The sequence below is a fragment of the Dermochelys coriacea genome, chromosome 1, assembly GCF_009764565.3.
Source record: "Dermochelys coriacea isolate rDerCor1 chromosome 1, rDerCor1.pri.v4, whole genome shotgun sequence".
Lineage (NCBI taxonomy): Eukaryota > Metazoa > Chordata > Testudines > Dermochelyidae > Dermochelys > Dermochelys coriacea.
Window position 1 is genome coordinate 251,371,996 of NC_050068.2, and position 23,708 is coordinate 251,395,703.

The following is a 23,708-nucleotide window of genomic DNA, read 5'->3' on the forward strand; positions in this document are numbered from 1 at the left end:
CTTCAGCCCCCAACTAAAATCTCTCCAACGCATCATCAAGGATCTACAACCTATCCTGAAGGACGACCCATCACTCTCACAGATCTTGCGGGGGACAGGCCAGTCCTTGCTTACAGACAGCCCCCCAACCTGAATCAAATACTCACCAGCAACCATACAACACACAACAAAAACACTAACCCAGGAACCTATCCTTGCAACAAAGCCCGTTGCCAACTGTGTCCACATAGCTATTCAGGAAACACCATCATAGGGCCTAATCACATTAGCCACACTATCAGAGGCTCGTTCACCTGCACATCTACCAATATGATATATGCCATCTTGTGCCAGCAATGCCCCTCTGCCATGTACATTGGCCAAACCAGGCAGTCTCTACGTAAAAGAATAAATGGACACAAATCAGACGTCAAGAATTATAACATTCAAAAACCAGTCGGAGAACACTTCAGTCTCTCTGGTTACTCAATTACAGACCTAAAAGTTGCAATATTATAACAAAAAAACTTCAGAAACAGACTCCAACGAGAGACTGCTGAATTGGAATTAATTTGCAAACTGGACACCATTAAATTAGGCTTGAATAAAGACTGGGAGAGGATGTGTCATTACACAAGGTAAAACTATTTCCCCATGTTTATTTTTCCCCTCTACAGTTCCTCACACGTTCTTGTCAATTGCTGGAAATGGCCTATCTTGATTATCACTACAAAAGGGTCCCCCCCCCCCACCGGTAATAGCTCACCTTAACTGATCATTCTCATTATAGTGTATATAGTAACACCCATTGTTTCATGTTCTGTGTGTATATAAAAGCGTCCTACTGTATTTTCCACTGCATGCATCCGATGAAGTGAGCGGTAGCCCACGAAAGCTTATGCTCAAATAAATTTGTTAGTCTCTAAGGTGCCACACGTACTCCTGTTCTTTTTAATGAATTAGTTCATTTAAATCTTTTCTCTTGCCCTATGTTCTACAAAAGCTTCTCTTAATCTCTTCAGGATACTTATTCATGCAGAACTTGCTTGATATAGTATTAGCAATGGTAAATTTCATTAAGGAAGTAATATTTATTATCCTTTATCAGGTTTAAGAATGGTGTGGAGCTGACCAATGAACCTAGATCTCGATACCGACTTAAGGTTGATGGTAAAAAACACACTCTGATCATAGATGAAGCTACAAAAGCAGACAATGCAACCTATTCAGTGATGACAACTGGAGGGCAATCAGCTGCTAAGCTTGCAGTTGATTGTAAGTACTGTACATCTTTCTATTTGTGCTTGAAATTTTACTCCTGTAACAGAACTGTTTTCCTAGTACACTATTGCTATTTGCCTATTTCTATGAGTCTACTAGGAAACCTGACCAACATTATTTATTTATTTATTTATTTATTTATTTGCTTATTAATTGTATTACCGTTGTGTGTAGGAGTCCTAGTCATGGACCAAGACCCCATTGTGCTGTGTGCTTTAGAAACACAGAACAAAAAGACAGTCCTTGTCCCAAGGTGCTTACAATCTAATTATAAGACACCGGACAACAGTTGAAAACCGGCACAAGAGGAGCATGACGATACAATGAGTATTGCTTATCATGATAGACAGTGGTTTCAACTGATTTTTCTCATAGTGATTTTTCTATTACTAATCTTCAGGATCAGTGCATTGCATTCTTTTCCTTTGGATATTATGGGGATTAACAGACAATTAAGTAGGGCTGGTTGAAAAATTTCTGTCAAAACATTTTTGATGAAAAATTGGGTTTTTGACAAAATTAAATTTTTCACAGAAAGCATCTGCTTTTCTCAACATTTTTAACTTTTTCATTAGAAAATCAAAAGGCAATTTTTTTCACCCAAAACCAGAAAAAAACCAGCGTTTTTTTTATGAAGAGTCAACATTTTCCATGGGGAGAATAAACATTTTCCAACCAGCTCTGTAAGTATGAGTAGTGCTACTAGGAACTAGTTCCCTAATCCCCAACCCTTAGACTTGTCATCAGAAAAAAGAATAGAAACAATATTGAAAATATGACGTAGAAATATATGCAATTAACTTCCCACACTGGGGTTTGTGGCAATATATCTTTAAAAGTGTCTAAAATATACATTTTTCTAGCCAAGCATATGCACATTTGCAATTTACTGCTTTTTTACTTTAGGGCAAGTGTTAGAAATTATTGTAACATACTTTTAATCATTTGTAAATGTGTTTGTGTGTGTGTATTTATGACAGAATATAATTTAGCAGAGTTCATTCTCTTTCTTCTAGACCTATTAAGTCCTGCAGTGTTTGCGAACATGTCCCATTTTTGGTTAATCTATTTCAATTGGTGAAGATAATAGCTACCAGGAGTGTGGTTGGCTGTGAAAATTATTAATATACACAAATTTTCATCTCTAGTTCACCACTCTGAATCTGGTCCACGTTGCAAATGAGAGAAAGCCACTACCATCTTATAAGTGATCACTGGTATATATCAATTTAAATTTGTGGTCTCGCTACAATTTCTAGTGGACAGATGTACCATCTGACCTATGAAGGTAGTCCCTCATTGACATGTTGTTAAGGAAAGCATGCACAGTGTTTGCCCATTCCTTGCCTGTTTTGTGGACCAGAGAAGGAATTATGTCTCTTGTACCGTCAGTCAGTCAATATGGCACTTTTCAAGAATACACACAATTAAAGAACTTCAGTCATTGTTACATTAAACAATCGAAAGCTAAATGTTTCACAGCTTAAGTAAAGAATGCATATCAGGATTTGTATCTATTACTAGTATTTAATTAGTATTTAAAAATCCATGAGGAGGATTTTTTTTGGTTAATAATCATAGGGGTGCTTATCTGATTCTCAGATAATGGCTGCTAGTAGCAGCTCCCAAATAAAATCATGAATGGTTATACAATATCAGCACTAATTTCCATGGTTCTCTTTTCTTAAGTGAGACCACTGAAAATAATGCAGCCACTAACAGACCAGACTGTGAAGCTTGGGAAAGAAATCACCCTGAAGTGTGAGATATCTGAGAACATAGGAGGAAAGTGGTACAAAAATGGGCAACTTCTTCCAGCCAGTGACCATGTAAAGTTATATCACAGAGGAAGGTAGGCATCCTGAAACATGAATTGTAATAGAGACTGAGCTCAGGCAATGCCAGAGTATGAATTGCCCCACTGATATTTTTTCACCCCTCACATTCAATCCCCTTAGAGATATTTGACCTCACAATGAGAGCAATGTTTGTCAGCTACCATCTTCACTGCTGCTCCTCTATTTCAGTCAGTTTACTCAGACTGTTGATTAGCCATAATGGAATATTTCATGATGTACCTACATTCAAGGGATGCATTTTGCCTGAAGTTTCTGTATTGCACTCCCTGTGGGCATTAAGTAGCAAGATTAAAACAATTACTAGAAATGACAGAGAAATACCATTTTAAGATTTCTGTTTTACTGTCTGTTTCTATGCCATTTTCATGTATTGCGCACAGAATTCACATCTCTGCCCATGCAAGTTATGTGCATTTATCAGGTCCCTTTGCATTTAAAATCTCTGGAGAATTAGTCAAATGTTCAGAACAGAATTCATTTACTATTTTCTCCATTTTAAAAAAAGCTAAGAGCCAGATCCTCAACCACAATACTTTTCCTTTGCCCTGCACCAACACGCTAAACTGGGTATCTGGGAATTCCACATGTGTAGGAGAATTCTTGGGTGGTATAATGCTACCATGTTGGCTCTACTCACTCTTCCACCACCCCAATACAAGGAGCACCTTGGGACAAATCCCAGCTGCATAATAGACCCTTATGTTGGCATACAATAGAATAGCCTTGCGATTGCTCTAACCTGTGGCCCCTGGCACCCTGGGCTTGGGTATGGGATCCCATAAAGGTGGTATAAAGCCACTTATCCTGCACCTCTCAAGTTGGGTCCTGCCCTGAGCATAGCTCAGCCAGACCAGAACACAGGAGCCCAAAAAAATCTGTGTATTTCTGGAGAGTTCACCCAGGCATAGGATAGAGAGCAGCGTGCCTTGCTTACTCCCCTGCCACTCTGTTCCAGGGACAGAAACAGTAGAGTCACAAGGAAGGACCAACAAAAATAAGGCCTAGTTCCTGGGAAAGGGGCATCAAATTTTCTCATAGAGATCTAATTGCAACCTATAGGCAGTGGCTCGAGACACCTGAGTAAAATAGATTACACTCCCTGTAGTTTTCCATTTCCATGATCAAACGGAAAACATTAAGAGCCCTAATTATTCCTACTTTCCTTGATGCCCTTCTCAAGAAAATCAAATTCTGATCACCAACAGTTTAATCGGCTAAAACACTATTTAGCATACAGTAGCAAAGATTTTTTTTAGAGTCAGCAATCTGACACAAATGAGCAGACCTGGTGAACTTATAACTTGAGATGTAAGAATAATTCTTCCTTTTATCTGCATAAAGTCTACAAAATATAACTTAAATGGGTTTCTTTTTTAATTTTTCACAGAATCCATAGGTTGGTTATAGGAAGCTCCATTGTTGATGATGAAGGTGATTACATGTTCGTACCAGATGCCTATAAAATTAACATACCATGCAGAGTACATGTCATAGGTAAGTGCATGATGCATCTATAGTTTATAAAGTTTTTCTTTGACCTGTGGAAAGTGAGTGCTGTGTGAGATATCCAAGATTTTGGCCAGAAATTCTTCAGAACACAAATGCAATCTCCCATTAGCATATCTGAGCTTTTACTTAGTCAGAAATCAAGATCTGGTTATGATTTGAGGGTCTGATGCAAAGACCTTTGAAGCCACAAGAAAGATTCCCCTGCTGAATTTCTAAGCCTAAAAATAAGCAAGTATTAAGAGTTTTCTTCAAACACTTGCTGCTGGTCCTCTATGTAGTGTGCGTTACAACAGCAGAATGCAGCGTTATGTTCTTCAGAGTTTTGACTTTCCATCCCATTTGAATTCTGACACTTTTTGTCAACTTATTTGATACAGGAAAAGTGGTACATGTGCACTTTGTCCCACATACAAGTGCATTAAGCAATCTATGGTTAATTTTATTAACCAAGATATGTTAAATCAGTTAAATACGTGGTTTGTTAATGAACCCAATTTTTCAAACAAAAGTGAAACATCACAGTGACTGTCCCCTCAATAATGCCCTGTTAGCTGGGTTATTAATCCTAATATTAATAGTAACCATTGAATATTAGGGATGGCTTTGTCAAACTGTACATCTTTAATCTAATGTTATGTTACAAGAGCCATATATAACAAAATACAGGTATCAGAGAGAGAGGAGACAGGCTAAGAACAACAGAGAATGGCAGTGACCTATCAATGGCTTTGCTGTGGGCCTTTGGAGAATGTTTGGAGGTGGGTGGTGTAAGAAAGGTAATAGGATTGGTTGTCCCCCCCCCCGCCAAAAAAAGACGGTTCAACTATATTAAAAATATCAGGGAAGCACCCAACTTAGAGTGTTTTGGACCACTTTTCTCTGCATTATATTGCACAATTATGCCCAGGTCATTGTACTTACCCAAATGTGCTTCTCAATGTGGCAGGACTATAATGAATTTGGCGATGTCTGAATTTTCAGATCCTCCTAGGCTCCACCTGGAAAGTCTTGGTGACGATAACACGGTGACAGTAGTAGCAGGAAACAAACTACGACTGGAGATCCCAATCTCTGGAGAGCCGACTCCAAAAGTTATGTGGAGTAAAGGGGATAAGGTATAACAGCTGGTACTACTATATACGTATTTCTGTAGTCTGGTGAAGGGCCTTTTTCACCAAAAATAGTTTTCAGCATAGTGAGTCAATCTGTTTGAATAGTTTTATGGCTCTCACCCTGGCAAAAGATAATGAGGAGACACTTGCTCAACTACATTGTATCTCCATAATTCTGATTCCAAGGAGAAGAGTAAGCGTTATATATATTTATGTATTGTTATTTTCCATTTGGTGTTATTTTGAAACAAGGGTTGGATAGCTAAAATCATGCAGCTGGAGGAAATGGTCTTGCTGTACATAGAATATAAAGGGCAGTGATGAATCGGACACAGTGTAGAGTAGCCTATGCAATCCTCTCATCTGCTGAAGTACATATTTCTGTTGGACAGAAAAACCCAATCTCCATGCTCATTTGGAGAACTGAGCCGCACATATCTGATGTGCTATTATTGAAATGTAGACTGCTCTTCTCATAGATTCCTGGAAAAGGCTAAAAGGAACCATTATGATTGTCTAGTTTGCATAACACAGGCCTACAAATTCCTGTAGTTGAGGAAATTGTTCTTCCTGTAAACTAGCTGAACTGCAGCTACTCAGTACATTTTAAACAGCACTTGAATTGCATTTCTAAAATGATTTGCCTTATTAACCTACTCTTCTGATGCTTTCAGTTTCTATTTTGATGGTTTTTGGTTCACAGGTTCAAGCCACCTGCTTCACAGGGGTTCACACAGTCTGAAAATTTAAACATAACAGTCCAAACCACCAATGCTCTACCTGGTTTTTGCATAATTTATGTAAAACTGCAAATGCTGCAAGGTTTTGACAAAAAGCCATAACTTAGCCTATGTTTGCAAATGTTAATGACCCTCTTGACAAACTATTGGAGTTTCAAGTTTGTAGTGAAACAACGAGCCAGGAAAACTCCTTATGGTGATGCAATGCAAAACTTCACATAGATCTGTCTGTGGCCACATAGTTCCAAGAAGCCAAATTTATCACCTCCATATTTTCAATGCAGCATGCGGAGATAGGGACATATGGTTCTCATTGACTTCAGTAAGAACCACATGGTCAAATCTTTGTACATTCCTTAGTAAATTTTAATGGTACTGTCAAACCTAAGAATCTCTGAAAGGATCCAGGCATGATTGACCCATCCCTTATTTGTGTTGTCATTTTATGTATAGTAAGTGGTTGAAACTTTGAGCTTTAAATGTAAAGCTCAAGATGGTTCCTGTTGTTGTTCTGAGGTTTTCTTTCCTTTAAGTGTACTGTATTGTACTTTGGTTTTGATTTTTGTTCATTCTGGTTCTCAAGTCAGAAAACGCTACATTTCCCCTCCCCTTATTTTGATTCCTAGTGGATCATGGAGACAGGTGGCAGAATACGAGCAGAAACTTATCCGGATAGCAGCTGTTTGGTAATTGATATAGCTGAGAGGGATGACACAGGTGTCTACAAAATAATGCTAAAGAATGAGGCTGGAGAAGACGCAGCTAATATCAACATCAAGGTGGTTGGTAAGTCATTCTCATGCACTAGGCCACAGCACCAAACTGGCAGATTTTATCATATCTACTTCACTTTTCAATAAATACTTGTTAAAGAAATCCCCCACCTAGAATCAGCTTCTTTTTCCCATATGAGTCTTTCATATCTCTTATGCTGCCCTAGGGCTCCTCTGTTTTGTGACCCATCCCAGTGTTTGGCATTCTAGATCCCATCCTTCTAGAGGGGCCCTTTTTGGAGCCTTATAGATAGACTTATCGGCTGTAGGGTGAGAGAAACATCTGAAGTACCTTATGTCCAGTGGCTGTCTCCCCTCATGATCTGTTTAAGGTACTTATGTGGCTCCCATTTCCATAGTGTTTTGTCACACACCTCACTACCTTTGCTGTATTTATCTCCACAACTCCCCTATGAGGTTTTATCACCATTTTACAGAGGGGGAACTGAGGCACAGAGAAATAAGTTACTCACCCAAGTTCACACACACAGCTTGTGGCAGAGGAGGGAATTGAACTGGGGTCTCACAAGCCACAGCATAGTACTCTAGCCACCAGATCATCCTTCCTCTCTATGAAGAGGTTTGCTCCAAATTAGTCGAAAAGGTTCACAAAGTGGGAGCTCTTTTTGATCTCCTGAACTAAACATTGAAGCCCACATTCCTGTAGTGCTCAGGACAGGATTTCATTTCCAGCATATTCTGACGTTTTCTTCCCACCATGTATCTAGTCACAGTAACTACACCTTCTTGACCTCCAGACTTGATTATTGTAACATATTTATTCTGCCTTTGAAAACTGCTCTTAGTCTCACTCTCATGGTAAAGCCTGATTCCACTTCAAGAATTTTTATTTTTATTGTGTTTATTTTACAGTATTCTGTGTCCTCCTTTACTTCATTTTAGAAAAAACTTTTTAAGGTTCATTTTCTTCTAATTAAGATATATTTATTGTGTTTGCAACAGATGTTCCTGACCCTCCTCTTGCACCAAACGTGACTGAAGTGGGTGAAGACTGGTGTTTTATGAACTGGGGACCTCCAGCTTATGATGGCGGGTCTCCTCTCTTAGGTAAGTGCATTTCTTTTGTTTGGTGATATCATAGTATGGTCAAGGGAAGTGAACTCCAAAGAAATGGACCCTGTATTGAAACGGCTCAGCTTCTGGTCCTGGAAAGTTCAATTCTTGGAAATCAACAGGAAAAGCATCATATGGCTGTTAATCTCTATAAGAGGTGTTCTCTTAGATATCTGGGTTACAGGACCTTGGAGACATGAAGACTATCCTCACCATTTTGTAATGTTATTAAATTACCACTATTCTGACAGGGGCTGAGTTGGGTGGGCAATTTGCATATTATCATAAACCACCAAACTTTGAAACTTTGTTCTTTTTGTGAGCTAGCAGACTTAGGGAACAGTTCCATGTCTAGCTGAGCAGCTTCCAATATACAACAATAAATGGACATCAGGGGTGCTCAGAAGCTGGTAGACCTGGGCTCTTAATCACCGTGGGCTAAATACTGTGATGTTATAATATTATGTTTAAAAATGGTTGCAATTGGAGGAGAAAGCCTAACTTGCAACTGTTAGCAAAACCCCAAGGATCAGAAAGGAATGTAGAATTATAGCCAGAAAGGGGTACTGGCCAGCCAAAAAGATGGCATTCATTTTGGCTTTGTATCTGATTGTACAAATGCTGGTCCTTTTATTTAAGTTTACATAATTATGTTTATTAAATAGGATATTTCATTGAAAGGAAAAAGAAACAAAGTTCCAGGTGGATGAGACTGAATTTTGACCTGTGTAAAGAAACGACATTTGAACCAAAGAAGATGATTGAAGGTGTTGCTTATGAGGTCCGTGTAATTGCTGTTAATGCCGTAGGAATTTCCAAACCAAGTATGCCCTCAAAGGCTTTTGTTCCCTTGGGTGAGTAAACCAGAATATAGAAGTATCTGCACATTTAGAACATTGGCTTGTGTATAAAATTTTAAAGAGCCACATGCAACAGTCCTAACTTTCTGCTTCTAATGTCTTCTTTTTGTAAAGCAAGGGGATGTTTTATGCAGAAGGGCACACGAGTGGCATACAGTGGACAGAATTCATGAGAGAATAGGATCAGTGACAGTCTTGGTCCCTCTGCGTCCCCCTTATAAAAATCTCCCATTCTGGAAGCAACCAAGCACTGGAAATTAATTTTTAAAATTGGCCAAAAATCAAATGTCAATATTTTCATGTTGAGTGGCTCAGTGTCATGAGCTACAAACTCCATATGGAGATCTGAGTTTCTTTCAGACTTACTCCTTTAGTAATAATACTTAGCACTTGCATAGTGCTTTGCAGTTTCAAAAACCTGTGCAAACAGTAAATTCTCCTCCATTGTAAGTTGACTGGTATCAACTCCATTATACAGATGGCAAAATTGGGGAAAAGTAGTTAAGTTGGCCAAAATCATCCAGTAAGTTAGGTAGCAGAGCTAAGATTCAGACTTACAGGAGTCCTGGTTTCCAGCCCTGTGCTTCATTTACCATACCTTGTTAGTGAAAACACATTTCTTTTCCCCAGAATGGCTAACGTGGTTTCAACCCCTTTTCTTAGCCAGGGTAAACTAACCACATTTTAAATAGTTTTGCATACCCTACTATTTATTATCTGTAATGTCATAGCACCTAAGAGCCCTAGTCATGGACCGGGACCCTAGTAAGCCCCAACCTGGTTAAACCTGATGGACATTGTCCCAGAAAGCCATGCTGGCACCTTTGTGGAAACACACGTTTTTAAATGATTCTGATAAACACAGTTTCCCTGTAGTACACACAGTACCTTATTCTCTAGGTCAGTAGGCAGTGGTGGCCCCTTCAGGGCCCATTCCCAGGGGCTCCAGCCAATTTGGGGCCCTTGCAGGAATGTTGGAACCTCTGTAGAAAAGGGGGGGCTAGTGGCACTGAAACTGTGGCCCCTCCCTGCTCCCTCACTTCCCCCCAAGGCCCCACCCCCTGGCCAGGCCAGAAGCCAGAGCTGGGCCATGGTAAGAACTGCCCAGGGAGCCAGGATAGTCTGGGGAGCCTCAGACCCTCCACCTGCCCTGGGTGGGGGCCAGCGTGGCAAGAGCAGACCCTGTCCATGTCCCTGTCCCTGCCCTGGGGGAAGAGGAGGCCCTGTGGGGGGGGGGGCTAAGGCACACCTCAGCCTTGCACTGGGAAGAATCTGGTGCCACTAGCAGGGTCTGCGCATCATAGCAGGAGCACTTATCAATTTATCAGCTCCCCTGCCGTGAAGCACAGCCCCTTCCAGCACCGCTCCGTGCCTGCCCAATGCTACTATGCCCATGTTAAAAGGTGGGCAGGCATAGCCCTCCCACTTTTAAAAGTGGAAAGTCTTGCCCCCCTCCCCTGGTTCCAGCACCCCTAGGCCCCCAGGGTGTGGGGGGCCCAAATATTCTTTGTACCCAGGATCCCAATAAATCTTAATCCGCCTCAGTCAGTCATGCCTTTTACAGAGGACACTCATAATCCTAGGGAGCATAGGGAAAGAGTGTCCTCTCCTCTTCTGAGAGTAACAATACTGTGGTCTGAGGATCTTCTCATCTATCCAAATATACATCAGTGCTGCAGAGTCTGGTAAATGGAAGTTCTGGGAGCAGTTGCTGGAAGGCCAGTATTTTATTTACTGAACAGGTGTTTCTTGGTTTCTAATGTGACAGAATAAAACACACGCCTGTCATAAAGGTGAGAAATAAAGTCCTAAATTCTCCAGTATCTATGCCCTAGAATCTGTTTTGCCACTTTGGGCAGCAATTAGAAGATTCCCGCTTGCTGTATATCATAAGTGCACACTTTAATGCTAATACAAATGTTTTCTTTATTTTTAGCTGTCACCAGTCCACCAACTCTCCTGGCAGTTGATGGAGTAACTGACAGCACTGTTACAATGAAATGGCGGCCACCAGATCACATTGGAGCAGCAGGTTTAGACGGCTATGTCATAGAGTACTGCTTTGAAGGAAGTAAGTGACAACAACTATGGTATGCTCCTAGTGCTTAAACTAGGTGAGACTTGCCCCACCTTTTCTCCGTGAGAGCTGACTGTTGCTTTGAGGTAAAAGTTAGCCAGCCAGAATTCTCAAGCTATGGGGTTTCATCCAGGCTCTTTTCTAGCTACTGCACACCTATCCGTTCCTACATTTGATCTGGCATTTCAAAACAACAGCCGGTTAGTCTAGTGACTTGGGGAGCTGTGCACTGTGCTGATGTGCAAGAGTTCATTGTTCAGGGGCTTCCACAGCTTGCTCCCTGAGGACATGAAATCTGGCTATACCAGAGAGATTAAATATTTGGATGGATGGGGGAAAAGGAAAAGCAGGAAAAAAGAACCTCCAAATTGGCAGTTGGAGAAAACTGGAGAACCACATTTTGACGTGTTTTGGATTAAAGTCCAGTCACATAAGAGCTTGGAGAGTCTATATCTGGTATCTTAAATCTGTTCAAAAGATTAAATCTGTGTTTGGAATCAATAGTGGCTTCCTCAAGTATCAGTTTCACATACAGAGGCAGACAGCCCTGTGGCTGTGGTATGATATCAAATAGAAGTGGTCCAAGCCACAAAATTCAGATTTGGATTTTGAATGCCCCTTGCATTTGGGAGTGTTCACGTATAGGATTTTTCATTTGGATTTAGAGGCATATAGGAGGATAGGAGGAGTGTAAAGGTGGAAAAGGGGGAGAGAAAATTAAATGAGCGGAGGAAAATAATGGGAGACAGAGAAGTGCAAACAATATACATCATACAACCAGCAGTTTCACTGTGTAAAGTGATTAAATAGCAAAACCTCAGTGTTCTCAGTTACATACTTAGCAGAAGCTTTCTTATGAGTGGACATAGAAATGGAGTCTGGGGACAGAAAGCAACGAAGGCTGGTGACATCTGGAATGGGTAAGCAAAACTTGACACAGTGGAATAAGCAAACTCCAGTCATTGTGGGCGTCCAAAATGACTATTTCTGGAGCATCCAGGGGAATGGGTCTGCCAGAGAAATTTAAATGTTGATGAACATGGTGCAGTTTAGTTCATTTTAACTACCTGCGATGTTATCTATGCTGTAAATCTAAGGACTAGTATAACCATATTACACAAGTCTCTACAAATGAACGCCAGTTTGTGCATTTAAATCAATAGGAGTTTTTCATGAGTAAAGTCTGTAGGATTCAGCCTGAAGGCAAGAGCTGTATAGGATAGAACATATGGCTCACAACAGGAAAGCTTTTTGGGATTTAAACACCCCAGTGGAAAAAATAGAGCAGAAAATCAGCCAGATCCTGCATGGTACTGAGTGCCTTTAAATCTCAGTCAAGTCAATGGGAACGAAGGGCTGTCGGCACCTCTGAGGAAGCCCTCAGCAACTTGTAGGAGTGGGCAGAAAATCCTTAAGGAGCAGGAAAGAGAACTGAAGAAGCTCAGAGGTACTGAGCAGTTGACATAAAGGTAAACACAACTGGAATGGTAGGAAGAGTTTTTCTTCATGTATCGAGGGAGGGAGATGGGAGAAGGTCTGGAAAGAGGAAACATGCAGTACTAGATCCAAATGAAGCACGTACATGCTACATTCATATTTTCCTATGATATTTCAAATGCACAGGCATGGATGTTATTAATAAACTCTGTAGAAACACTGTACTAAGAAGGCAACTGACGACTTAATGAATCTAAGAGCTGCCGTACATTATGCCCTTGTTCTGCACACATGGTTCCCCTTGAAGTCAATACAAGTGTTGGGCAAAAAAAGAAAAATCAGGGATATAATATGGCCTTAAGGTCTTAGTACTATGTAGCTCATTGCAGAACAGCATAAGGAATTTTCTCTAATCAGATAAGAGGCTAAATATACTATTTTATGATAATAACAGTGATAGTATTGAGAGGGATTTTCCAAATATACATTTAAAGTGGCAGGAGTCCAAAGATCCTTGCATACCTGTCGAACAGAGCAAATTCTTTATTTTTTTTCTTTCAGATAGGTTTAAAACATAAGAAGATACAACAAAATGACCCTTGAATCTGTCATTTTGGTGTTACCCACCTCAGATAAAATACAATGATTACAATGTATTTTACATAGATTTTTGTGTGTGTTTGTATATATCTATATATGCCTCACATATATACATATACATTTATATATACACAATCAAAATTATTTATGTATATATTTTATCATAACATTTAGAAAGCAAGCTTTATAGAAAATACAAATTAAATAGATATTTAACTTACTGTGTATCCCTTTTTCTTTCTTACACTGTTCTCTTCAGTCTTTTCCAGCGTCTGTTGTCCCTCGGACTAATTTTTCTATAATGTTTAATAATTCTTTTGAATGTCAAGGTCCTTTATGACTGTATCTTTCATCTGTTTGATTCTGCCTTTCTAGTCCGCTTCTTTATCCCTTCAGTAGTATGTTGTCTCTTTCTTGCCCTTGAATGTGGAATTATTAGAGTTTTTTTTATCAAATTTTTTACGAAAAATCATAGGGTGGTAATAGGGAGAAGGGGGAAAATCATAGAAATGTATAGATTACAAGTGTCAGGTGTCACAGGCATTGGTTTGTACCCTAGATACCTTTATTTCCCAAGTGTAGGGCCTGATCCTGCAATTGGATCCACACAGATGGATCCCTGTAGCCGTTCAGAGACCCACTGGCTTCAGTGGGTCCCATGCAGCTGTAAGGTTGCATCCACATATATCTATTGCAGAATTGGAGCATTGGGATGAATATCTAGAACTGGGCTTGTACTGTGATAATAGGGAATACATTTGAACACAGGAGATCCTACCCCAGAGCCAGCCTTTAATATCCAACTTGATTCTCCTTTTAAAAAGGGGTGGAAGGTCTTTTTTCCTCCTTTATTCCTTGGTGGGGAGAGAAACCTCATCATCCTTGGAGGAATTAAACCTCAGTAATATAGGGACTGATCTAGTTCTTTGTGTCATCTCAGAGTTAGTTAATGAGCTTTTGCTGACTACAGGTGAAATTCATCCCGGTACAAAGGGCCTGCACAGGACCTGTGCAACCACTTAGACCTGGGTCTATTCTGAAAGCTAGCAACTTGGCAGCTTACAAGGTTTTCAGTTGAATTGGCTCAGATCCTTGCCATCACATCCACCCACCAGCATGCACCAGTTCCAAAATAATGGATTTTTAAAATTGTGGAAATTACAGAGCCCGTGATTCTATGGCCATGACAGCTGTAACCTTAGGGGTTACCTTAAATTAACTTTTATTCCTGCACTCTGCTATTCTTCTTTCTTTCCTTCCCATTAGTTACATTTGTCCTCTCTCAAATGTCTTTTTCATTCCTTCCCTTTATTCTTTGTCCTCCTTCTCTCAATATTCTTTCTCGCCATTCCCTCCTTTTGTACTATATTTCCTTCTCTCTTTTTGCTCCATTTCTCTCCTCAAACTCTCCTTTTTTCTCTTTCCTTTCCCCTTTTCATGACTGATCAGTCCAAAAAAAATTTCTTCTGTCTCACCTGCCACCTTTTCCCTGAGCACCATGAATAGTTCAGAAGAGCATCTCTTCTTCCCCATTAGCCATCTCTAGGGCCATAATCACTCTGAATAGTAGCTCCCACCCATCTTCAAAGTTAAAACTGGCCCAAAGAAGAGGTCCTGTTCTGCCAAGCCACATATAGTTTGAGGGACAAGTTGTTTATCCAAATATGATTAGGCCTCATTTCTGTTCCCACCTGAGCACAAACTGGTTATTATTAGGGACCAAAACACGTTCTGGAGCCACTAGAGGTTTTACTGTAGGGATGCTCAAATGGAGTGAGGCAAATGCCCTGATGCTAATGGGTTTAAATACCCAGATGCACTTCCCAGTTCATTGAGAGATTCAGGCACAAAGCACCCAGGCCAGGGGATAGGGCTGAAGACAGCAAAGCAGTGGTATGAAGAAGAATGGGGACCTGATGCAGAGAGAAGATAGTACAACGAAAACTTCCTTGAGTTATCCTATTTGGGTCAAGTGTGGTTGGTTCTTCTTCAACCTCACATTATGGGTGGAGCCTCGGCCTTAGTAAACCATGGACGACACCAGTTAAACTACTCTGCTTACCTGGAAGAGTACTACTTATACAAGCTTTATTCTGGTGAATGTCCCTTACCCCAGATGCACTTTGCCTGCAAACTCACTGATCACTCTACAGGTTCCTCTGGATCTTCAGGGAGCAGTACAGCTCTATGCATAATTACTAACAGGGAATGCTAACCACTGACAATACTCCTGTGTGAAAGTGGGTGTCTGATTAATTTTAATGATGGACTCTCACAAGGTATATCGGCAGATCTGTGTGATGAATTGGTGGAGGCAACTTATGACCTGGAAGGTACAGTATTCAGTGAAGGTTATAAAACTTTCTTACTCATACCAAGAGAGATTTCTGAGAGCCTAATTGACTTTGGGGGCCATGAACCTCCAGAACCTGCAGCTTTACTTACCAACAGAAAGATCTAGGAGCATTCAGATGATGGGGAAAGGATCAGGAAATTGAATCCCTGACTCTAACCCTCTTGTGTTTAGTTGGAAGAAATTTTTTTAAACAGAACTGTGTTTAATCTCTTCCTAAGTGTGGGTCCCATCCTTATAAAAATGTATCCAATATTCTTCAGTTATTCTCCAGTGCACTAAAGCTTATAATAGTGTAACTTGTCTTGACGGCCAATACCATAGTGGTGTGGTTTTTTTCTTTATAAGAAAAGTTAAACTCCTGACCTGTTGCTATAGCAATCTGACTCTGAATGTCAAAAAGCTTGGGATCTTAAAGTGATCCAAATTTGGAGGGCAGGAGGGGAGGGATGAGGGAAACTGTGTCATATGTAACCTGGGCTTTTCTAAAAATATATAATTTTGCAAAGGATCCACGAATTATATTTAAACATATTACAGCAAATTGAAAAAACTGAGAACACTGGAATCATTTGAAGAACTCTGATCAGTCTTGTCCTTATTTCTTAAAGTGATAAGCAGAGAGTCTGTTTTTCATGGCAGCCCTATTTGGTAAAATTCTAAAGTAGCAAATACTTCATTAATTAGCATTAGAGCGAACAATAGAATGCAGTTAGATCATATAAAACATTTCTGTCAGTACTTGGATCTCAGAACACTCTACAATTGTAAGTAAATATCTCTAACTTCATCTTACAAATGGGACGACTGAGGTACAGAGAGCTTTGGGTGACCTACCTATGGCCAGTCAGTGGCAGAGCTGGGGGATAGAACTCAGATTGCTAATCCTAGGCCCTGTCCTTGAACCATGCTGTCTCCCAAATGAAGCAATAGCCATAGGAAAACTGACAGTTCATAAATAGCTAATTATGTGCTACTATCATCTATACACGACAGGTGTGATTTTAAAAAGTGCTCAGTGCTGGTCTAACCGTGCTCCCACTGAAGTCAATGGTAAATTTTTCATTGACTTCAACAGAAGCAGAGTTAGGCCAATGCTGAGTGCTTTTGAAAACCACACTCTATAGGCCCTTGTTTTTTATCAACAGACTTTTAATGGATTTCTTTAATTACATCCTGTAATTACTGTTCACATGTATTTACTTTTTAAAAAGATAATGCTGAGTATCCTTAGAAACATTTCCCTCCTTATTATCTCTGTATTAATCCAAATCAATGTCATATAATGGCATTATTAGAGAATAAAATCGTTAATCAGCAACAGTCTCTGTGCAGTTGTTGGCTATACTGTAAGTTTTCTTGATGGAGAAGTGATTATGTGTATAATTCTGTAATTTTGCCTCCTCTTTTCTTTTTCCTAACCCAGCGGAAGAATGGCTAGTGGCTAACCCCGAACTGACGGACAAAACAAGGTACACCATCACTGACCTGCCAGCTGGTTCCAGAATTTTCGTGAGAGTAAAAGCTGTGAATGCTGCTGGTCCCAGTGAACCTAGATTGCACCCACAACCTATTCTAGTCAAGGAAGTGATAGGTGAGCTACACCACTGTTTCTCTCTTCTCTCCCCAATACACACACACTTTCAGCGTTCATGCCTCCTCTTTCTTGTAACTAGCACCTGCGGCTGGAAACTGCAGAAACACTACCATACAGTCGCATGCTGAAACCATGCCAATGCAGTACTGCAAACTCCAAGCATTCAAAAATCATGAGATTGCCTTAGAAATAATACGTTTTGGGTTGTTTTCCTTTGCCTTCTGGTTTGTTTGCGTTTTTTTGAAGCCTTAGGCGTCATGTTTTCAAGCTTCTTTCTACAGCCAAGAAGGCTAGAAGTTTGCTTTTTTTCTTTTAATGAAAGTTGAGATTCTCATGTACTCACAGGACTCCAGGAGCTGGGGCTTAAAAAATAATAAAACAGCACACCAAATCTGATGAGTCTCTCTTGATAAAATTGCAAGAATTGGCAACACTGATGCTGGATAGAACAAGCTGCAGGCACAGTGGTGAAAGTAGGCCACATCTATCACTTCAATTTGCTTTTTCATCACCTCAAAAAGTGCAAAGAACAGTAATGCAAAAAGACATAGTTACACTTGCATTCAGTCTCATTCCCTTCTTATGCTGCTGACCAGTGATCACATGGGCAAGATTTGAAATTTGAGAGCTAGTAATAAAGCTGAATTTGACCATCAGTTCATACACACTTTGTTGTCCACTATTGGATCTGTACAACTGCCTTGGCACCAGGTGAAGTGATTTACCCCCCAATATTTTTGTAGCCAGCTGGGACCAAAGGTAGTTACTTGTACATTGCCTTTGCAAGTGTCCAATCCAGGGGGCTGCCGAGGGCTGGTTTGTCTTAGCATAAATTAGAGCAGTTTAGCTTGGGGCCAATATATCAAGCAGGGATCATGAAAGTGTAGCAGCACTCTGAACATTTGACACACTCCCACAGCCCTTTTCTGTGGTGGGAGACTCCTCAGCTGGCCAGATAGTGCAGTTTTAAAGACCTTCTGAACCACTGGAATAGCACAGAAGGGCTTTAGCATGAGCAGTGTCTGGCCCTTCTTCTTTTTGTGTAGTTTGAAAATTTCATTTTTAACGGTGTCCATCACTGACCTACCCGTTAGCCTATCAGTGCGCTGAGCGCTTTCTAAAAAATAGGGCCCCTTTAAGGTGTCTTAAGTTGGGAACCCAAAAATAGAGGCATCCAGTTCACATCTCACTTCGGAGAAACGTAGGCCATAGGTTTTAATGTTACTAATGTTGGTGCTCACCAACATTGTTAAATTCAATACCACAGTTAAAAACAAAACCACACTTTTTTTTTTTTTAAGAACCTCCAAAGATTCGTCTACCAAGACACTTAAAACAAACCTATATTCGAAGGGTTGGAGAAGCTGTGAATCTTGTTGTTCCTTTCCAGGTAAGAAATAAAGACACAGTTATTAATGCTTATTTTTCTTATATTGTGATTGTTAGAACTGCATGTTATACAACTGTGGTGGGGCATGAAGCTAATTTAAGCAGAATTACATCCTGGACAGCCAGGACACCTGCCAGATGGCTCTTTCTGTGCCTTCTGAAATCAGACTGTGCTCAGATGAAGACTCAATTTTGTAACTAGCAAACAGTGCTGATCTGTTGTCTGTTGTCCACAGAATACCCATAATCTCCAATGTAGACCTGCCATTACACACAAGATAATCACTAGCACAGCACAGAGCAGTTGCAATAGGCAGACAATGATAAGATATGGTGCCTAGAGCTGAAATGTGACGTTTATTCTCTGTCTTGCTTTGGGGGTGGTTTGAAGTTTCACCAACCCAGCAGAATCTTTGTCAACAATGCCTCATAGAGCCCCTGGGAAGCACAGCTGTTGCACCAACACTTCCAAGGATGCAACATACACTTTCTACTCCAGCTGGTTAGCTCTGCTGGCTGCAGGCAGGGCCATAGCCTGACATTATCCGACACCCTCTGCAGAGGCTAGCTGTTCCAGTAACACTTGTCTGCAGAGTCCTTGCTCTGCTGAGTGCAAGGTCCCCTACTGTGTCCAGACCTTATGCTTTCTCATTCTTTTGTGCACATAGACAGATGCCGGGCACAATATATGCTATAGGAAATGCTACTCCTGGTAAATAAAAGTACTACTGTGTGGTGTATACGCTCAGCCAAAATACTCTGAAAGGACTGAGGTTACCATATTTGGACAGCACTCCTGAAATTCTCATTTCTAGAAGAGCAAACTCCCAGTAGTGACACTACATGATCAACAAGTTAGTGTCTATTGATATCACACTGTTATTCTCTTAGGGCATCTGCTTCTGAGAACCACTGAAAACAAAATAATATTGCCCATTAAGTTCAGAAAAAAACAAGTATATGAACACGTGACTGCCTCTGAATGCCTTGTGTTTAGAGTTATCTGCTTTTTCTTTAAAGAGTTTCCACCATTCTGGTTCAAGAAGACTTTTATTTTGTCTTTGCGACAGCCTAACACCTCTTTCTCCTCCCAAAAGCATACTTCATTTGTTCCATGGCTTTTTACAGGGAAGACCAAGGCCAAAGGTATCTTGGAAGAAAAATGGCGCTTCCGTAGACAAGAATCAAATTAACATCCGCAACAGTGAAAATGATACTATCATCTTTATCCGAAAGGCAGAGAGGAGCCACTCTGGAAAATACGACCTGAAAGTGAAAGTAGAAAACTTGGTGGACAAAGCTACAATAGATATTCAAGTAGTTGGTATGTTTAAAAAAATGTATTTTGGCAAAACAGACTCCAAAAACTTGTTACCAGTGTGCTGGAAAACATGAGATTTCCAGTTACAGCCTCCTCTGTACAATGGTACCTCTCTACTTCTGTTCACTTGGCCAGAGATTCTGAGTGAGGTCCTCAGCTAGTGTAATTGGGGACCTCTGTACAAAACGTCAGTACCAGCCTGAACATTCCAGTCCCCCCTAGAATCCTACACTACTTCGCTGTTTGTAATGGATTTTTATGTTCCATATTTGTCAGAAAAACTGAAGCTTTTTACTGTTAAGGTGGCATTCAGTCAGATCTGATACAGCTCTGTTGTAGCAAGAGTTAGTTTCTCATAAACATGACTTGGAAGAGACCATCAGTGTTAAAAGCCTTATGATGGAAAAAAGAGAGACATCTGGGAAATCTCATACACTATCTATCTATATCTTATAGGTGAAGCTGGTAGCTCAGTCTGTACTTAAGCTTGCCTGAGACTTCCCATTATAAGATCAAGTTTTCATTTGCTTATATCTTTGCAAAAATAGTATGTGATTGTGTAACTGAAAACTGTATCATAACACATGTGCTCAGTGGAATCAAATTAAAGGTGGCACAGGCAACTTGAATACTGGCATTTCCTAAATTTTGAGTGTTTGACTTTGCAGTCTTCTTTTAGCATTGTTTTTTGTGTGTAAGATATATATCTATAGCTATCTAGATGTAGATAGAGATAGAGATATATCATATCTGAGAGAGAGAGAAACAGAGAGCAGGCATAATAGAAAGATGACAGTGCCATATCATCATTACAGATCGCCCTGGCCCACCACATGTTGTAAAGATTGAGGATGTTTGGGGAGAGAATGTTGCTTTAGTCTGGCAGCCACCAAAGGATGATGGTAACGCTGCCATTACTGGGTACACAATTCAAAAAGCGGACAAGAAGAGCATGGTAAGATATAAAATATGTTTGATTCAATTTAAATCCAACAGTCACCACGTTCTTTCTTTTAAATATAAAAACCCCTATTTACATGGATAAATGTCGATGATTGAGGCATTGGATCATTACAGAACCACACCACTACTCAGAAAATCTCAAAAATTCATCAGAAAATCCCAGTGTCCACGGTACTCAAAGTTTATAAATGAGAACATGTGTATTTACAAATCTGTGTTCAGATTAGAGATAAGAAAAGGAGTACTTGTGGCACCTTATAGCCTAACAAATTTATTTGAGCATAAGCTTTCATAAGCTACAGCAGCTTATGCTCAAATAAATTTGTTAGTCTCTAAGGTGCCACAAGTACTCCTTTTCTTTTTGCGAATACTGACTAACACGGCTGCTACTCTGAAACCTGTCATTATGCAAAGCACAGATTAGAGATGGGGCAAGTGAGGGGGATGGGTGGGAGTAGCTCAGAATCTCATTTGTCTAAACCCCTCAGAGTTTGCAGGAAGCTCAGAGAAATAATTCTGTTTTGTTCCCTCTGGAAATAGAGAATCAAAATCCCAAATGCTCATTTTGGAGGCAGTGTGGCCCCGCAGGTAGTCCACTAGATGGTTAGGAGATCTGAGTTCTATTCCCAGCTGTCACTGGCCTGTATGGTGACCTGGGGCAAATCCCTTCACTTCTCTGTACTTTACTTCACAAATTAGGTAAGTATCATTAACCCTATTTTACAGACTGGGATACTGATACTTACCTAATATGTAAAGTGCTTTAAGATTTACAGATGAAAAGTGCTTTATGAGAGCTAATTATTGTTATTATTTCACAACCAAGCCCGTTTTATAGCTCTGTAAGAGACAGCGGTTGGATTTCTACATTTAATAGATACTGCAAGTTTGGACATTGTGAATCTAAGAGAGATGAATCAGTTTGCATTAGAAGAATACTAATATCCTGATCTGCTGTGTGACCTTTTATCAGTCAGTTTACCTCCCTGTGACTTTATTCCCCCTCCCACCCTTCATCTTTCTTTAAATCATAAGCTGTTCGGGCCAGGACCTGTCTCTGATTATATCCATACACAGTGCCCAGCACAATGGGGGCCCATCTCAGTTCAGACCTCTAGGTGCTACTGTAATATAAAATAATAACTAGTGTCCAAAGTGAAAAGGAGTACCGGTGGCACCTTAGAGACTAACAAATTTATTAGAGCATAAGCTTTCGTGAGCTACAGCTCACTTCAGAAAGCTTATGCTCTAATAAATTTGTTAGTCTCTAAGGTGCCACCGGTACTCCTTTTCTTTTTGCGAATACAGACTAACACGGCTGCTACTCTGAAACTAGTGTCCAAAGTGTACTCTTTGCTCATAGGGCAGTGATTCCATGTTATCTCCATGCTATCTGTGACAAGAATTTTCCTGTAATAGTACCAAGTGGGATTTTAAATAATGATTGTTTCCAAAGAGATATTTTCTTAAAACAGTTGCCTCTGAAGAAAGGGAGTCCCAAGTTCTTTCGAGTGGATGATCCTTTCTGAGTGCTATGAGCTATATTACTGGGAAGTCTAAAATAATATGGCTCTGCAGGTTTAATACATATCAGTACAAACTCTGGCACAAGAAACTTACACAAATATATACTGTGAGAAAGGAAGACAAATGGAAGGGGTGGCATAAATGAGAGAGCATTTTCATGGTCATATTCTGCTTTACGTGAATAATATTTTTAGCATTAGTCTTGCTGATCTCACTAGGTAGATATTGTGTACCAAGATCAAATTTAAATTTGATATTTAAAGAGATGTCTTTCATCTAAACATGGGTCTCTTGAGAGCTATGCAGATAGATGCCTGAAGCAGTATGCAGTGGAGTATATAATACTGCCCAAGAGATGAGTGTTGTGCCAGAAATCACAGGAATTCAGAGCTGATGAAATCACATCCACAGGACTTTGTTACAGAAAAAACAACAACCCACATGCCATACATTGAATGGTTATTTCTGTCCTGTAACTTTGCCCCAGGAACTGCCTCAAAAACTAATTTAACAAATAGGGGTTTTTAGCTGTTTGTTCCACTCTGTCAGTGTCCCTTATTTACACATGATTTCTCAAAATTAAATCAAGAATGAATTGGAAGTTGTATTTTTATCAAATAAATTACCTCGTGGCTTCTGCCATGGGAGACCTGGCCTCTTCCAGTCGCATGAGTCTGGCCGGGTGAGCTTTACACGCTGCTCTCCTTAGACCGTACTGTGGCTACTAGTAAAGAAAAGAGCCTCTCAGATCCAGTCACTGTGCTGATCAAGTGTCTGTAGTTTGGGCTGTATGCACTGCTCCTCCTACCCTATCAACTGTTCTTAAATCACGAGAAATCACCGGAATGGAATTATGCTTCCCATAATCCTATTGTTCATTTAGCCTAGAGCCAGAGGAGGCAGATTAGTACTGGGACGTACTGGGCGCTTGGAGGTTGACACAAGTTTTAGTTGTTAGTTTTGTTGGTGTTTTGAAGTCACTTGCTTTCTTATCTGCAGCAATACTTTCTAGGTCAGCAATATGAAATCTGAGTGGCAGAGCCTGCCTTCTTCTCTTGCACGATAGGACCTTTGTAATATTGCATTTCCACAATTATCCCGCCTGACTAACCATCAGCATATGACAATTTAATAGGGTTCACTTTCCATTCACCCTTCATAGCTGAATTGCTTGTGACTCTTCCGTCATCGCCCAGTTATTCTGTAGTGATTAGCTTAGAATTTATTGCCATTAACTCAGTTATTGTGTTATGTCTT

The 23,708-nt window shown here is 40.2% G+C and overlaps 1 protein-coding gene across 4 annotated transcripts in view; it reads left to right on the forward strand.

Annotated features, from left to right (window-relative positions):
- The window catches only part of MYBPC1 (myosin binding protein C1), a 218,305-nt gene that overhangs the window by 175,467 nt on the left and 19,130 nt on the right, over nucleotides 1–23,708 (forward strand). For all 4 annotated transcript variants that reach the window (XM_043518991.1, XM_043518995.1, XM_043518998.1 and 1 more), the window contains 12 exons: nucleotides 1,088–1,254; nucleotides 2,950–3,112; nucleotides 4,507–4,613; nucleotides 5,610–5,743; nucleotides 7,107–7,266; nucleotides 8,217–8,321; nucleotides 8,993–9,181; nucleotides 11,124–11,258; nucleotides 17,081–17,248; nucleotides 18,553–18,641; nucleotides 19,769–19,964; nucleotides 20,777–20,916. In XM_043518991.1, the coding sequence (XP_043374926.1) occupies nucleotides 1,088–1,254; nucleotides 2,950–3,112; nucleotides 4,507–4,613; nucleotides 5,610–5,743; nucleotides 7,107–7,266; nucleotides 8,217–8,321; nucleotides 8,993–9,181; nucleotides 11,124–11,258; nucleotides 17,081–17,248; nucleotides 18,553–18,641; nucleotides 19,769–19,964; nucleotides 20,777–20,916 (1,753 nt within the window). The remainder of the gene's footprint in view (nucleotides 1–1,087; nucleotides 1,255–2,949; nucleotides 3,113–4,506; nucleotides 4,614–5,609; nucleotides 5,744–7,106; nucleotides 7,267–8,216; nucleotides 8,322–8,992; nucleotides 9,182–11,123; nucleotides 11,259–17,080; nucleotides 17,249–18,552; nucleotides 18,642–19,768; nucleotides 19,965–20,776; nucleotides 20,917–23,708) is intronic.